The sequence below is a fragment of the Elephantulus edwardii genome, unplaced genomic scaffold (genome assembly GCF_000299155.1).
Source record: "Elephantulus edwardii isolate Elephantulus edwardi_28Jun2011 unplaced genomic scaffold, EleEdw1.0 scaffold00037, whole genome shotgun sequence".
NCBI classification, from domain to species: Eukaryota; Metazoa; Chordata; class Mammalia; order Macroscelidea; family Macroscelididae; genus Elephantulus; species Elephantulus edwardii.
In genome coordinates this window covers 12,902,904-12,919,252 of record NW_006399787.1, presented here as the reverse complement: position 1 = coordinate 12,919,252, position 16,349 = coordinate 12,902,904, and the positions used below count along the sequence as shown (strand labels likewise).

The 16,349-nt window shown below is 43.1% G+C and overlaps 2 protein-coding genes across 6 annotated transcripts in view; one reads left to right on the top strand and one right to left on the bottom strand.

The window, feature by feature from the left end:
* PAPLN (papilin, proteoglycan-like sulfated glycoprotein) overlaps nt 1-1,680 on the top strand; it is a 37,482-nt gene extending 35,802 nt beyond the window's left edge. The window contains exon 26 of the mRNA XM_006884790.1: nt 1,502-1,680. Coding sequence (XP_006884852.1) covers nt 1,502-1,680 — 179 coding nt within the window. The remainder of the gene's footprint in view (nt 1-1,501) is intronic.
* Nucleotides 1,681-13,177: 11,497 nt separating this feature from the next.
* The window catches only part of NUMB (numb homolog (Drosophila)), a 116,993-nt gene continuing 113,821 nt past the window's right edge, over nt 13,178-16,349 (bottom strand). Inside the window, exons 10-11 of one of the 5 annotated variants that reach the window (XM_006884701.1) lie at nt 16,053-16,196; nt 13,178-15,211 (exon numbers count right to left, since the gene is read on the bottom strand). In XM_006884701.1, the coding sequence (XP_006884763.1) occupies nt 14,496-15,211; nt 16,053-16,196 (860 nt within the window). In that variant the 3' untranslated portion in view covers nt 13,178-14,495. The remainder of the gene's footprint in view (nt 15,212-16,052; nt 16,197-16,349) is intronic. The other 4 variants (XM_006884702.1, XM_006884703.1, XM_006884704.1 and 1 more) reach the window with 4 other exon arrangements.

Sequence of the window (16,349 nt, the reverse complement as noted above, 5' to 3'; positions counted from 1 at the left end):
CTGCCTTTGGCTTTGCAATGCAACTCCTTACCCACTAGGCCATATTGTATCTGCCAGTGTGTGGTTTAACCACTGTGCTTGTCATCTGCTGGCTGGCTCTGCAAGAAGCCCAGGCCCTGAACAACTGAGACAATGGCTGGCCATTGATGTAAGCAGGCTGATTACCACTGTAAGGCCTCTTGTGATATAGAGCTACCAAACTTCAGTAGGTCGTTCATTGGTTAGGGACAGCGTTTGAGAGGGAGTGAGGGGAGAGGATGAAGAGAATGCTTCTGATTTAAGGGAAGGTGAGCCCTAAGAGCCTCTTTCAGAGAGAAAACGGAAGTGACTCAAAAAACCACTTGAGTCCTAAGAAGCAACAGCTGTTGTGTGCTGCTGAGTCACTTACGACTCATAGGACTCTAAGCACAACAGCTCTGAAACCTGCTCTATTTTGAGCCAACACTCCTACTCCCATTACCCCAGTCACTGAGTCAATCAAGACAGTGTTAGTAGACATTTGTGAGACAGAGAAGGGAGCGCTGGGAAACTAGTGGTAAGGAACTGTGCTGCCAACCCAAAGGTACACGGTTTGAATGTACCAGCTGCTCCACAGGAGAAAGATAGGTAGTCAATTCTGATTCCATTTACTGCCTCTGAAAACATGCCGGAGGGTTAGCTATGAGTCGGTTCCCAATCGGCAGCACATAACAACACAGATAGAGATGCTCCCAGAAGTTGGCCGATAAATTCAGAGGGAGGAGGCTCTGGGGGCAGTGTTCCCATTACTGTATGGCTGATATTAGTGAGATTGTTTTCTTAACCCTTTACTGAGAAGACTCACTGTCTTCTCTCAGGAGAACTGGGAAAACTGGAAAGATGAGCTGCCAAGTGCCTCAGATAAGCTAGGGGGTATCGATGGAGGATGCCAACTTTGTGGAGCTGGAGGACACAGCACCTGGTTGACCTGGCAGCATCATCCCTCCTTTCTTCCTAATCCGGAGGCCACAACAGTGTCATTAATCTTTTCAGAGTTAACTTCCGGATGTCTAATTGTCCAGTTAACAGGCATTTGGGTGGGCAGGTGGGTGTCTTCTGTGGGCTCAGGCTGCAGATGATGTTGGTGGAGGAACACACCATGTGCCAGTGTGAGGCCAACAGTTGGTAGAAATTATCACCACTGGTAACCATATATGGCCATGGTTGGTAGGGAACTGAGCCATTAGCCCAACGGTGGTGCCTCTCTGGTGGTTCGAATCCACCAGTGCCTCAGGAGAAAGATGGGCAATCTTCCCTTGTACGATTTGCAGCCTCTTGACAACCCCCTGGAGAGTCGCCTATGAGTCAATTTGACCTCGATGGGCAGTGAGTACGTGGTTGGTAATGGTACAGACACATTAGAAGGTTATAGACTAACTTTTTGAAACTATCAGATACAAGGCTTTTTTAAAAAAGGAGTAGTGATGGTGAGAACGTTCTCCTGGTGCTTCCTCACCACTCCCTCTTCTCCATTGTCTTGCAGCACCAGCTGCTGCCCCACCGAGGGACCTTGGCAGCGAGTGCATTGACCAGCCCGAGCTGGCCAACTGTGACTTGATCCTGCAGGCCCAGCTCTGCGGCAATGAGTATTACTCCAGTTTCTGCTGTGCCAGCTGTTCCCGCTTCCAACCTCACGCTCAGCCCGTCTGGCAGCAGGGCTGATGGTGACGAAGGCCAGCCTTGAACTAATCCATCGCCTGGAAAACAGTGGAGATTGAAAGAGGCTGAGAGTCCCAGAGTGAAGTCTGCAGACACTGTCCGTGTCCCCTCAGGGGCAGCCTTTGGCAGTGACAGCCTTCCCATCTAGTCTTCAGAAATGTTCGCATCTAAGACATAACCACAGCCGGCTGGTGTGTGAGAGGAGGGATCTGTCTGAACAAAGACCACCTTTATTTTCCCCCTTCGCTTACACAGGATCAATTCACTGTGTTTTAAAGCAAGCTGTTAGGGCTCTCGTTTGAATTCAAGCTGGACGGGAGGTATGTACTGGTTTTAGAATTGTTGTCACTGAGGATTTGCTGCTGATTGATGGGTTGTTGTTGTTGTTAGGTGCCACTGAGTCGAGTACGACTCATAGTGGCCCTATGAACAAAAGATAGGAAACCAGTCCTGTCCTGCGCCATCCCTCACACCATGTTAAACAGAAGGAAACACTGCCCTGGCCCGTGGCAGGCTTAGGATTGTGGGGATGTTTGTGTCCACCACTGTGGCTAGTGCGTCAATCCACGATGTTGGTTCCCTCATTTTTGAGGCTCTTCCCTCCCTTCCCCCTCCCTCTGTAATTCTTCAGTCTTTATTAGTCATTGTCCAGCTTTCATATGACCTATGAAAATACTACGTGGTGGGTCACACACTTCATAGTCCTCAAAGTGACATCTTTGCTCAACACGCTAAAAAGGCCCTTTGAAGCAGGTAATCTATCATTCCACTTTTTTTTAAAAAAATTTGATTGATTTGCATACAATTCATATACATTGTGTTTGATCCATGCAATTAAATTATCTACCAAATGTGTTTTTGCTGTGATTGGTCTTTCTGATAACATATCTAAAGGAAGCAAGATGAAGTCTCATCATTTTCACTTCTAAGGTTCCTCTGTTTATTCTTTCTGGCATCCCCACAGGATACTCGACGGTCTTTGATGACACAATTTGAATGCATCTTATTTTTAAAAAAATTTTTAATGCATCTTATTTTTTTCATTGTCTAACTTTGCATGCCTATGAAGTGACTGATGAGTAAGTTCACCTGAATGAACCAAGTCATCTTTTGCCACAGATTGCCCAGCACAGCAGGGGTTTTATTCCCATTGATGATGCTTCTTGACTCAGGGAGAATGAAGTTGTTGACAACTTAAATATTTTTCCTACTTACTAGTTCAGTTGTGGGGATTTCATTTCCCCCATATTTTCCTGTTAAACCATACTTAATTGTTTCAAGCTGTCATTTTTTTTTCATATTTTTTTTTCTTTTATTTTCCCTGCCTCTTTTTAAACAGTCCCTCCGTAAGGACTATCCACTTAGCTTTGTATCCAAAGACGAAATTTGTAGGTGAAAGGAGTTAGCCTTCATTACAGACTGGTTAATTTCAGGGTCGAAAATATGGAACGCTTCACGAATTTGCGTGTCATCCTTGCGCAGGGGCCATGCTAATCTTCTCTGTATCGTTCCAATTTTAGTATATGTGCTGCCGAAGCGAGCACTCAAGCTGTCATTTTTTAAAAGGTTGTACCATCTGCATATTGTAGATTGCTAATGAGTTATCCTCTAATCCTAATGCCATATTCTTCTTGTGGCCCAGCTGCACAGTTTGTTTGATGTGCAGATTGGATTAGTAAGAAAAAAGATACAACCCTTCCACATACTTTTTCTGGTTCTGAACTCTGTTCTATTGAATGACCACATCTTGATTCATGCACTCGTTCTGCATGAGGATGTTTAAGTGTTCTGGAGTTCACAATCTTTGTAATATTATCCTTACTTTACTGCCAACATAGTTGAATACCTTCACAGAGCCAATAAACACCTGATAATTTGTTTTCAACCTCAGTTGACATCAATGGTGATATCCCTCATGCCACGTCCTCTTGTAAATTTTCTGAGTTTCAAGTATTTTTCTATTGACTTGGGAGTTTCTCCTAGTCCTCATTAGTCTACTAAGTCCAGCCTATTTAATGAATTTGAGGGGTTCCCTCTCTTACATTTGTCTCCCATTCTAACTAGGACTGTTTTATCTCCGGCATATGCAATCATTACTAGTACTTTTTAGTACTTCTGGTCTCAGACTAGAGGAAGCTGGGATTTGTATATATGGCTGCAAGGATTTCAAAATTTGCCTTGGAAAATTTTGCTAGCATGTAATGTCAATGATTGCCCACTAGTTTCAGTAATCTAGAATGAGCACTAGTAATGGATTTCTTCAGTCAGCTGACCAGATGGCTTTATTCCAAGTTTCTTTTGCATGCTTCCAGCATTATTTCTTTGTTGAAGCATCTCAGTTTGTATTGCCAGTTCCAGGAACCTTGACTTTTGTCCTCTTCAGTGTACCTTATGTCTTCCTTTGGTACCTGCAGTTCTTAATCATATTCTGCCTCCTAAAATGTGTGAACATCAACAGATTGTTTAATTCAAGACCTCTGTGTATTCCTTCTACTTCATCCATTAACTCTCATTCCAATTTCTGCCTATGGAATTTTTTGCTTAAGTTCTTTTTTTTTTTACAGAGGTTTTGGATTTCCATTCATTCATTGCCACAATTTTCTCCCTGCCCACCCCTCCTCACCAGCTCGCTTCGCCCTCCGAAGAGAGAAAAAAAAAGAAAAAAAAATTCCTTCATTAGTATACAATTCCCACGTCCCTTCCTCCCACCCCTCACCCCGAGTACACTTCTCTATGCAACCTTATTCTGGATTCCTGTGCTAACCATAATACTCAATCATTTATCACTTCTAATCTGTTCTTTCCCTCATCTGTTTCAATACAATATACATAATTTATCCAGTTTTTTCTGTCATACCCCACCCTGATGTCAGACCCATTCTACAACAGTGGCACCATGCAGTATTTGTCCCTTTGTGACTGAGATATTTCACTCAGCATAATGTCCTCCAGGGTCACCCACTTTGAATAATATTGCATGAGTTCCTTGTTTTTCATTGCTTAAGTTCTTTTAACTTGAGAAATACCAATTATGCTCTCTTTCAAACTTCTAACTCTGGGTCTTTGACCATTTCATCTCTTTACCATGTCTCCTCCAGTGAACCTTTGAAGTCTTCTGTCCAGGTTTTACCTGATTATTCTTTGATTTGCTTTAGCTACTTTGTGCAAAAATCCAAGTTTCAGAGACCCTTCTTATATCCATTTGGGCCTTTTCTATTTTTCCTGTCTTTTTAATGAGCTTTTATGTGTTTCTTCCCAGAATGCTTCTGGGGTTCACCATGTCAATTCTTCCCTCCCCCAAATCCACTGTTAGTGAACATTTACACAAACCAGTGCTGCATTCCAGTTTATACACAGTTGTTCCATTATGGTGGTTGCTATGCCAACGATGGGTCAGCATTCCTCCAGGTTCTGTCCCTCCATTTTCCTTGCCCCTCTCTGCCTACGCACTCCTGCTTCTGGGCATGTTGCCTGTTTGTTATCATATGTACGATTGCTTGCTTAAGGAGTACATTCATTGGGGTGTTACTCGGTACAGGCCAATCTGTTATTGGTTGAAGGTTAACTTCCAGGAGTGGCTTCCAAGTTAAAGGGCATCTCAGGGTCATTGTCTTAGGGATTCCTGCAGTCTCTTTTAGTCAATAAACCTGGTATTTTTTTTATGAACTTGAGTTCTGTTTTACACTGTTCTTCCATTCTAACCATGACCTTCTATTTTGCCCCCTGCTCAGTGCGCCTTTAAATCGTTAGCCAGGTACCAGCTGGCTCTTCTATTCTCAGGCTGGAGATCAGAGGTTTTGTGTGGTCTTGACACCTCTGGACTAGTTGCATCCTTGAATTTTTGGTTTCTGTTACTCTCCTTTGCTTCAGATGGGAAGATGCCAATCACTGTATTTTAAATGGCCCCTCATGAGTTTTTAAGAATTCAGGCACTACTTACCAGCTCAGGCACTGAACCTTGTTATGCCGATTGACCTAGATGTCACAAGGTTGTGGTCCTTAACCTCAGAGCCCAGGAACTCAGTCCGACGAGGTGTTTGGATGTAAGTAGTTTTTATAACTGTGTCCTCCATGTACCCCATTACATGTATGTAGTACGTACCAAGTGTGCACATGTACTATACCTGAATGTTCACATGCATGCATGTCCACACACCCGCCCTCATCTATGCAGCGTATGTATCTCTGTAACCAACCAGCACATTTTTGGTTGCTATTATGGTGGCTGCAGACCCATGTAACTCAATAGCATTTACTGTGTTCTGCACCGTCAAGTTGGAACCCACTCATAGTTGCCTCTTCAGTGGATTTTCAGAGTCAGTTAATCACACAGGAGGAATCTGCCCATCTTTATCCCAAGGAGCAGCTGTTGGAGGCCAGTCATATTATGCCTTTGGGTTGGCAGCACAACTCCTTACCGCCAGCCCACCAGAACCTTTACTGCAGTCCATTGTTCTTGTATACTTTTGTCATCAAGTGCCGTGGCTGTGTTGTTCTAACTTCCTCACCTTGTATATGGCCTTTCTCTTCACCAGAATTAACGTGTTTACTATCCAGTAAGTGATTCACTCTCCCATCCCTGATAACCAATAAAGAATGCTGAATTCCTCTTGGACTTTTTATGAAAACGTACAGCATTTGTCTGTTTGACTCAGCATAATATCCACCAGATATTATGCAACTCATCATTCCTTCTGGTTATATAGTGTCCACATCACGTATGCACATTTTGCTTGACCACTGTTCTGGTGACACTTATTTTCATCTTTTTCTATTATGAGTAATGCTGCAGTGAATGTAGCTGTCATACTACTCCTGTCACTGCTCTTATTTCTCTAGGATACACACTCATGAATGGGACTTTCTATTTTTAGCTAAGGAAGCACTGTTTTACATGGTGTTTGTAGTTTTTACAACTCCACTAGTTGTGTATGAGGTCTAAGCTTTTCACAGCATCACTAGTATCTTCCTTAATTGCTGCTGTTTTTACAGGAGATGCTATCTCGTACTTTTTTTCAGCATCTAATGGCTAATAAGGGACTGTGGTGGCAAAGTGCTTAACATGCCATGCCATTAACTGAGATGTCAGTGTTCAAATTTTACCAGCAGCTTGGTGGGAGAAGAATGAGAATTATTCTCCCAGGACGTTTTAAAGCCTCAGAAATGTGAAGGAGGGAAGACATGAGCTGGAATTTGACTTGGTATCAGGAAGCTAAAAAACAAGGGCAGTTCTTCGTGAGTCTCCTCAAGTGAAGTATTTGCATAATAGTGGTGGTTTCCCCCCCTCCCTTTCCTCCTTCTCCTCCAAAAGAGGGAGCTCAGGTGGTGTAGTCTGTGGTGTGCTGACCTAAAGGTGGCCTTTCTCGTGGTTTGAATCTACCGCTGGCTGTAAGATGCAGTCTCTCCTGAGTGGCGTACACCTCTGCACACCTGCTGGAGGATCAGCTAGGAGTTGGTTCCAACTCGACAGCACTTGATGAGTGATAGCAGCATTAAAAAGAGAAACCACAAGTTTCTCAGAGCACGTTCAATGGACAGGCTCGGGGTGAAATGTTAAACGTGATACAGTAGTTTGCTAGTGAACCATGTACATGTGTGTGTCAGCACCTGGGCACCTCCTTAGGGAAGAACCAAGACTCCTTCCTTCTCCAGAGCCTCCTCTTGGAATTAGACCCGATTTTATGACTAGTTTTCACTTGACTCCTTTAGAAGAATGGGATGATTCTGCTTTTGTTCCTTGGAAGGGCATCTCTTTAACCTGAGTCTTATGAGAAGACACCGTCAGGATGAAGACAAAAGCAGCTCAAGTTTCAGAAGGAAGCAGTTTCGTGGTTAGGTTCTTCGTCCATTTTTTAATTGGATTTTCTAACTAGACTCTTGTCAGAAATGTCTTTGTCAATGATTCCCCTACCCCACCCCCCAGGCTGTAGGGTCTCTTTGTACTCTCTTAATTATGCTCATTAAAAGCCTTTACTATTTAATTTTTAGGAATTCCTAAATAGTTTGTCAGTTCCTGGTTAACGAGCTGATTTTGTGTTTGTGTATTTTTGGTAGAAATTAGGATGTAGCTGACACTAAGAATGAGAATTCGAGAACATCTGATTGTGCTCATGCAAAACCTATACTAAGACCAGGAAGCAGTCATCCATACAGAGCAAGGAAACACTGCATTGTTTAAAATCAAGAAAGGACTACATGAGGTATGCATCCCTTCTTTATACCTTTTCAGTCTACATGTGGAACATATCATTTGGGACGCTGGACTTTGAGGAATGAAGCATCAATATTTGAACCTCATCAATAACCTGCATATGACACAACTCAGCTTGCAGAAACTGAGGAGGACCTGAAGCACCTGCTGCAGAAAGTCAAGGACTGCAGTCTTCAATATGGATTGCATTTTAACATCCAGAGAACACTGGCAGCATCATGAGAGATGGAGAAAAGTTGGAGATTATTAACAATTTAATCTTGCTTGTACCCACAATCAACACTCTTGGCACCAGCAGTCAGGAAATCAAAAGATAAACTGCACTGGGAAAGTCTGCTGTCAGAGACCACTCTAGAGTACTGAAGAGCAACAGGGTCAGTCTGGAGACTAAGGTGCACCTGATCCAGGCCGTGGTCTTCTCAATTACTTTCTATGCATCAGAGAGCTGGACAATGACAGAGGATGACAGAATAATAGATGCCTTTGAGTTATGGTGCTGGAGAAGAGTATTGAACATACCATGGACCACCAAGAAAACAAAGAGGTCTGTCCTGGAGAGGGTGAAGCCAAGCTGCTCCTTGGAGGCAAGGATTTTGAAACTCTGTCTCACATATTTTGGGCATGTTGACAGGAGGGACCAGTTCCTGGAGAAGGACATCATACTTGGAAGGGAAGGTCAGCACAGAAGAGGAGGACCCTGGGTGAGACGGACTGACAAAAGTGACTGGGGTAATAGGAGCAAAAATGTTGAAGGCAGTGAGACTGACTCAGGACAGAGCACGGTTCACTGTTCATAGAGTCACTGTGAATTGCAGTAGACTCAGCAGCACATAACTTTTCTATCTTACCTTCTAGGAACTCCATAGTTTTTTCTCTGATCCATTTCTGCTTTTTCTGCACTGTGTGAAACAGGAATACTTCCCTTCCCCAAATAGATATTCAATTTTGTCAGTTCTCTTTATTAGAGACTGTGCTTCCTCCAGGGCAGCTTCTCAAATGATTTGCACCGTATACAGACTGAGCAGACCTGCAAAGAGGATACAACCCTGAAACACACCCTTCCTGATTTTAAACCATGCAGTGTTTCCTTCTGTTTGGACAACAGTATTAGCCATGGTTTGTTTTGATCTACACAGTTACATATCTTTGACTAATCAATAAAACACAGTAACTGTTTTCTGCTTTCAGCAAAGATATGTCTGACATCAGCAATGATATTCCTTGTGCCTTGAATTTCTGCATTCAGCTTGAATTTCTGGCAGTTTTCTGTCAATTCTGAAATAACCTTCAGCAAGATTTTATGTGCATTGTAACAGTAATGATATTGTCTGATAATTTCCAAAGCCTATTGTGTCACCTTTTTGGGAAATGGGAGCAAATAGGGAAGCTAGTTGCCTGGTAAACTCACTGGAAGTTTGGTATGGTATCTGCTGACAGAAATTGCTGAGTACCTCCAGGGTTGCATCAGTTCCCTGAACCACCTCAAATGGCATTTCATCAATTCCTGGGGTTTTATTTCCCCCCTCCCCCAGCCAGTGCCTTCAGTGAAGCCTGAATTTTGTTGGCTCTTAATCATATGCTCCTTCCTGACATGGTTCAGTGTCAACCAATTCTTTTTTGTATAGCGTCTTTGTATTCATGTTCTTATATATTTTTTTGCAGTATTCAAGATTTTGTAAATACAATTTTCAGTGATGCAATTTGAGCCTTGATTTTGTTCAGTTCAAGAAATGTTGATGTTTTCTTCCCTTTTCATTTATTGACTCTAGCGCCTTACACATTTGATCATTAGTTTTCTCTATCTTCCCTTTGAAATTTTATGTTCAGTTCTCTTAATCTCAGTATTCCTTCCCCATGTTTTGTCATCTTTTCATGGCACTACAAGTTTCAGAGTCTCTTCTGACATTCATCTGGGTCTTTTCTTTATAATGACCTTTTGCTTTCTTCATGGATGATGTCCTTGATGTTATTCCATAGCTTGTCTGGCCTTTGGTTATTAGTATTCACTATGTCAAATCTATTTCTAAAATGGTCTTTAAATTTAGCTGGGTACATTCAAGGCCTATTTTTGGCAAATCATTCAAGAAGTTGTGCTATATGAAGAATATGGCATCAGACTTGGAGGAAGACGCACCCACAACCTGTGTTACGCAGATGACACAATCTTGGTTGCATAAAGAGAAAAGGACTTGAAGTACCTACTGGAGAAGATCAAAGAGTACTGCCTTCAATATAAATTACATCTCAAAACAAAAATCCTCATTAATGGACCAGCAGGCAACATCATGATACATGGAGACAAGAGTGAAGCTGTCAATGATTTCATTTTACTTGGATCCACAATAAACACCCATGGCAGAATAGTCTGGAAATCAAAATCCATGTTGCATTGGGAAATATCTGTCAAGAACCTCTCCGAAGTTCTTAGGAGGAAGGGTGTCAGTTTAAAGTGTCTCATCCAAGCAATAGTCTTTTATATTGCTTCCTATGCATCTGAAAGTTGAGCAATGAATATGGAAGACCAAAGAAGAACTGATGCCTGGTATTGACAAAGAATATTGGATATACTACAAACTGCCAAAAGAACAAATAAATTTGCCCTGAAAGAAGTGCAACCAGAGTGCTCCTTGGAGGAAAGGAAGGTGAAACTTTGTCTCATTCACTTTGGATAGATTTTCAAGATGGAATCAGTTCTGGGAAAGACAGTATGGTAGGAACGGTATAGAGGGTCAGCAAATGAGAGGAAGACCCTCAATGACATAGACTGAGTGACTACTATAATGTGATCAAGCATATGACAGAGATTGAGTATGGATGATTCAGTACAGCGCCAGGCCCAGATCTGTCGTTCAGAGGCTCACTATATATGAGCCGCAGTTGACTGATGGCATCTAACCACTGTAGCAGTGGGAGCAACGTCTCCCTTTTTGTTTCTATTTCCAGTTTTTATTATTTTCGTTCTTTTGGTGACTGGACTTTTCTATTTAAGTTTTAGGGTTAACCTACTGATCAAATCTTTTCTTGAGGTGGTTTTAAAATTCAGGTAGGATATGTTCAGGGTTGTGCTCTGACTCACAGATTTGCTTGGATTGTTTTTAGGTTCATTTCGGGGTCCCCCTCTCCCCTTCTACTTCTAGGTTCACTGTGAACATCTGTTACACAGTTGCCTTGACAGCTGTCTCCATCACTTCTTTCTACAGATGGGAGATTTATTTCTTGTGTATTTCACCTCATGTGACCCACATTCATAGTCACGGATTATATTGCTGAAAAAGTGTTTCCGCTGATTAAGTCAGTCATGAAAAGGACTCAAGTCCTGTTGTGTTCAAGCAATCTTTTTGGTAGAATGGTATTTCTTCAGAAGTCAGTTAGCCATTGTTCTATCACCTCTTCCATGTACAGCAGAAAACAGCTTCAAATCCTTTCTCTGCATAAGGATTTATGCTTTCTTGCATCTCCTGAAAACGTATCCCTGCACCAAGTTAGTCTCCACCCCTTCCCTGGTCAGGAGCGCCTCTGTTGCTGAGCCGTCCACTGTGTGCAGTTGTGCTGGAACCAACAGAGACACCGACAGATGAGAAGAACTTCAGCTGCTTGACAGCCCCATGTTCCTTGATTTCATTTATCCCTAGTCATGGCTTCCTAAGCAGCACCATCTCAAGGGATATGGACACAGGAGCCAAGTTTACTGGGGGCTGGCTCTGGAGCTGGGATTGGGGCTTCCTCATTGGTCATGCCATGAATCCTTCTCTGAATCAACAGTTCTCCTACACCATTCTGGGCTTTGCCTTCTCAGAGGCCATGGGGCTCTTTTGCCCGATGGTGGCCTAGCTGATCTTCTTCGCCATGTGAAGGTGTCATCTCCACCTCCCACAGTTTGCTGGTTTTCTCCCCGTGTCTCGTCTACCCTGTATGTTTCTTTCCCTGTATCTACCCCCAGGCAGCCTGAGGAAAGCGACTGGCTAGGGTTTGATGGGGGGGGGGGAAGAGAAATAAATACTATATTAATATTCTATAAAATGTGAAATAGTGAGGACAAATACAATGCAAGATCTCATTATAGAGATTTGTAATGAAAACAAAAAACACCAAAAACCAAAACCCCCAGCAGATGGCACTATTATCTGAGTGTGAAAGAAGTGGAAAGGCTGCTTATAGCCCAGCTGTGCATCAAACACATCAAACGTAGAGAAGATGGGCCTGTTCTATACAGGGGCTAATAGGAATCCTCTCCCTTCAGGCAGGAAGCTGTGGAACAAAGTTTGCTGCCATTTAAAAATTACACTATTATGAAAAATAGCTTAGTCAGAAAGTGATACCAACAGGCAGTGTGACCAAAAGGGAAGTTGTTTCAGAACTGGTTTGAGCTGAGCAAAGTCATTCTTCTCTTTCCTCACGGTTGCAATGAGAGGTGTGAACTTCCAAGATCTTCCGCAGACAATGCTAGCCTAACAAGTAAAGGTTATTTCTGTACTCAGGAAAGATGGGCATTACAGGCCCTAAAACTCCAACACGTGACTGTATTCCCAACATATTGGCTGGAAAAGTGATAAACTGCACTGTGGGTGGCAAGTACTATTTTTGCTCTACCTTTTATTCAACAAAGAAACATCTGGGCCAGAAGGGTTGTTTTAAAAAAAATTTTAAAAATATTGATCTTTCCTTTTTATTTACCAAGGCTAGTTTTGTTATACAAATTGGAAATGCTTATCTCATTAGACTTGACAGTGTCTTTAAACCAGGATTTCACTTTCTGGCAAATACACTTCACAAGGTAAGGGTGATGGTGGCATGCTCTTTGCAGTCAGCCACAGAATGATGAGCTGGGGTTAGAAGTCAGAGTAAAACTCTCTTCAGACCATGCTTCTCATACTGGAAATAAGAAAATCCAATCAGGTGGGATTCTAACGCAGAGGCTGTGGCCCTGCACTGTGGGCAAGTTTGAGGATCACTGCTCTAGGCCTGTACTCGCACACCTCACGCCGTGATGTGCTTGTGAATCAGTCACCTGGGGATCTTGCTAGCTCAGATTCTGATTCAGCACGTCTGGGTACTGCTTGAGATTCTGCTTTTGAAACAAACTCCAGGTGCCGTCCATGCAGTTAAGAATGTGACTTTACAAGAAAAGCACACGATCATCCCAAAGCACATGAATTTAAGGATTTACTAGTCCCTGATGAAAGATTGTCTACTCACTAGACTCCAGCAGAATGCAGAGAGAAGAGAAGGCAAACGAGAACATATGCTCATAAACAAAAGGGGAAAGAACAGCCCATTATGGGCAAAAGCTTCTACCACGAACATTTATTTTTGTTAAAGCAGATTATAAATTCTCATCAGTACAAATATATATAACTTACATTTGATTGTAAGGCCAACGTTTAAAAGTAAAAATGAGATGGGATCTCATGTTACCAGAGGTCAAGTGGCTGCAACTGGCAATGGGATTTTTATTAATCAGAACTGAGGGGGAAACATAAACAAAGCTAATAACCACAATCTCCAGCCCCATGAAACGTGGGGTAACATTTTAGTGACAAAAACAAAACCAAATAACTTGTGTTTCTTTCTGTGGATATGATGATGTAATTGTCACCTTAGTGTTAAAAAAAAAATGTAAAAGATTAACGTAAGAAAAATACATATTCTCTACAGAGCATATTTAGATTGATCCATTAGAACAATGACATTAGATTTTTGTAGTAGGTTTAAAACCAGGACAATACTGCTCTTTCATTTTCTTTATCTAAAACTACCACCTAGAGACTGTATTGGTCCTAAGCATGATTGTTGCTGCAATGTGCTACTTACAGTGAAAGATACCAAACAAGCCAGGGATCCCGTCTGCCATCTCCAAACTTTCCTCGTTTTATTTCAATAGGCATCAATGATAAATCAATCTTATGTACAATTTCTTACAGTTAAAACCCCTTTACCTTTGGCAAGATTACTTACAACTCGTACAACTTTTTAATATTGAGAACTATTTAAAATATTCTAAATGCATAAAAATAAAGATTTTGGCTTTTTTTGATATATATTTATAATATTTATTCTGTTACTCAAAATGGAAGCTCAACTTTATCTCCAAAATATCACTCTGCTGGATAGCGACTCGTGCCCTCCCGGGCCCCTGGCAACACAGCCTGCCACTGTGAGCCAGGCGAGCCTAAGCCACTGGCTCTCCATCTCTAAGGCAGGCCTGTGCTGAGGAGGCAAGGAATGGCCTGCCAAACAAAAGGAGATAGTTTTGCTTCCTGCTGTAATTTTTAATATTCCAGTAAATGTGCTTTGTATATAGATTCCTGTTTAGATACTTCTGCCTCTCTGTTTCCAGAGACTTGTAAAGAGATGAGGGAGGACAGAGGGCAATATTTCCTTGGCTTCCTAAGCCTAACTGCAAGACAGCTCTTTTTTCTAAGGAATGGATTTCTCCCCTTCTTTCAAAATCACCCCTAACCATACTGTGACTGGACTTTTTGTGGGGGACCTTTGGGATTACCAAAATTGTGTACTTATCAGGAAGACAAAGTTCCCTGTACGGCTGCCCTCCATACTCCAACCCTTGCCTAAGTATGAACAAGATACAGAAAGCCATAAGGACTGCTTAAAGTTCAATTTCAAATGTCTTCTGTAAGTCACTGGAGAAAGGGTTGGTGGGGGATGGGTTAGTGCGCTGCTTGGACTTGCTTTCTAATGCAGCCCACTGCACTTCGAAAGGATCCACAGGGCAGGCGCCTGCAGGAACCTCGGTGTGCTTGTCTCCTGAGGCCAACCTGCTATTGTCTACGCCATTGAAAGCTGCAGAACCGTTGAGGTGCTGAGCAGGAGGCTTAGAGAAGGGACTGGTGGAAGCACTGCTTGTCTCGTACTGAGGGAATGTCTGCTGCTTGATCAGGCTGGGTGACTGATGGGGATGGGTGGCCTGAGGATGGCCTGCAGTGCCAAATACATTGGCTACCATCTGAGAGGGAGTGATGCCCACCACAGGCACATTAGAAGCTGGATAGGTCATCCCGTTGGCCACAGGGTAGGACTGGGCAGGGACAAAGGCGGGCTGCAGGGGTGGGACCACACCGACTGGCACAGGCTGAGAGGTGAGGAATGCATTCCCTTGGAAATGAGGTGCTGGCTGGGAGATGGCAGTAGGTGGAGGAGGCTGGAGAACTGGCTGCAGGGGGCCAGCTGAGGCCTGAGGCTGCTGAACTCGCACACTCTTGGATACCTCTTCTAACCAGCGGTCTGCCTCAGAAGGAGTGCGTCTGTGACCTGCCTGGAACAGACTTGGAGAGGCAGCACCAGAAGAGTGACCCCATTCGGTTCCTAGAACCAAAAAAGATGAAGAGTCACAAAAGTATTAGTCATTGGAGTTTCCTTATAACCTTACCTTACAAGGCAAGATTACAAGTTTGCTTTATAACTTTATCTGAATGATCTTAGGATGGTAAGTATGTCTAATGGGACACTTCATGCTTTTGGTAGGTGGGAGGAAAGCATTATCAGCTAAGGAAGTTTTCAGGGGAGAAAGAACGAACCTGTCAGATGCACTGCTGTCTCAGAAGACCACAGCTTTCTATTTGTTAAAAAACAGCTCAAGTGCACCTAACCAAGGCAGCTGATGGCATCAGCAGCTTTGCCCTTTGCCACGACTCACTGACAGTCCTGAACCCACCGTGCATGGGTGCTAACAGACTGAGGGGATTCTCCTTCTAGAGAGGCAAGAAGGAAATAACCAGGGACCTTGCACTGTACCTCACTGGCTTCCAGACAACACTGTTTGTCTGGTGAACTGCCATCACTGCTGTGTTAAAATTTTAGGTTTTATAGTTAATAAATGTTAACTACGGAAAAACTAAAAAGTATAGAAAAGCAAAACAGTGTCAAAGACTCAACTTTTCGTACGTCTGCCATGGCAGGAGGCACAGGCCTGTCCACCAAATCCAGTGAAGGACTCGGGGGCAATGGTCAGGGAATCTCTAAAAGCTCCAAGGTTATTCTGCTCCACAGTCCTAGTCAGGAACCACCAATCTCTTTGGCCCTCTCCTTCACTATCCTCTCTTTAAAGTAGTTTCCTTCCAGGAGGGAACACACTCTTCCTGAAGAGATTTCTCCTCAGGTAAATGCCTGACCCCAGAATCCTCACCACCACCTGTGGCCACCTTACCCGAATATATGGCTGCAATTTCCTTGTTAGCATCAGGGGCATGGGCCCAAGGGTTGGTTTCACGCACAGGCATTGCTACAGGTGCTAGAGCAGTATGGGCTGACTTAGCAGCAAGCACATGGGAGGCAGAGTCAGTGCCATTAGCTATAATGGGAGCAGACAACATCAATGGAGTTAATTCATGCAGGGTGTGTCAGCAAGCCCTTGCAGCTGGGCCAGTCAGGCCAATGTGCAATACTGGTATAATAGGCAAACACAGGACAGGATAACCATGCCATCTTGCAGTGGACATGCATA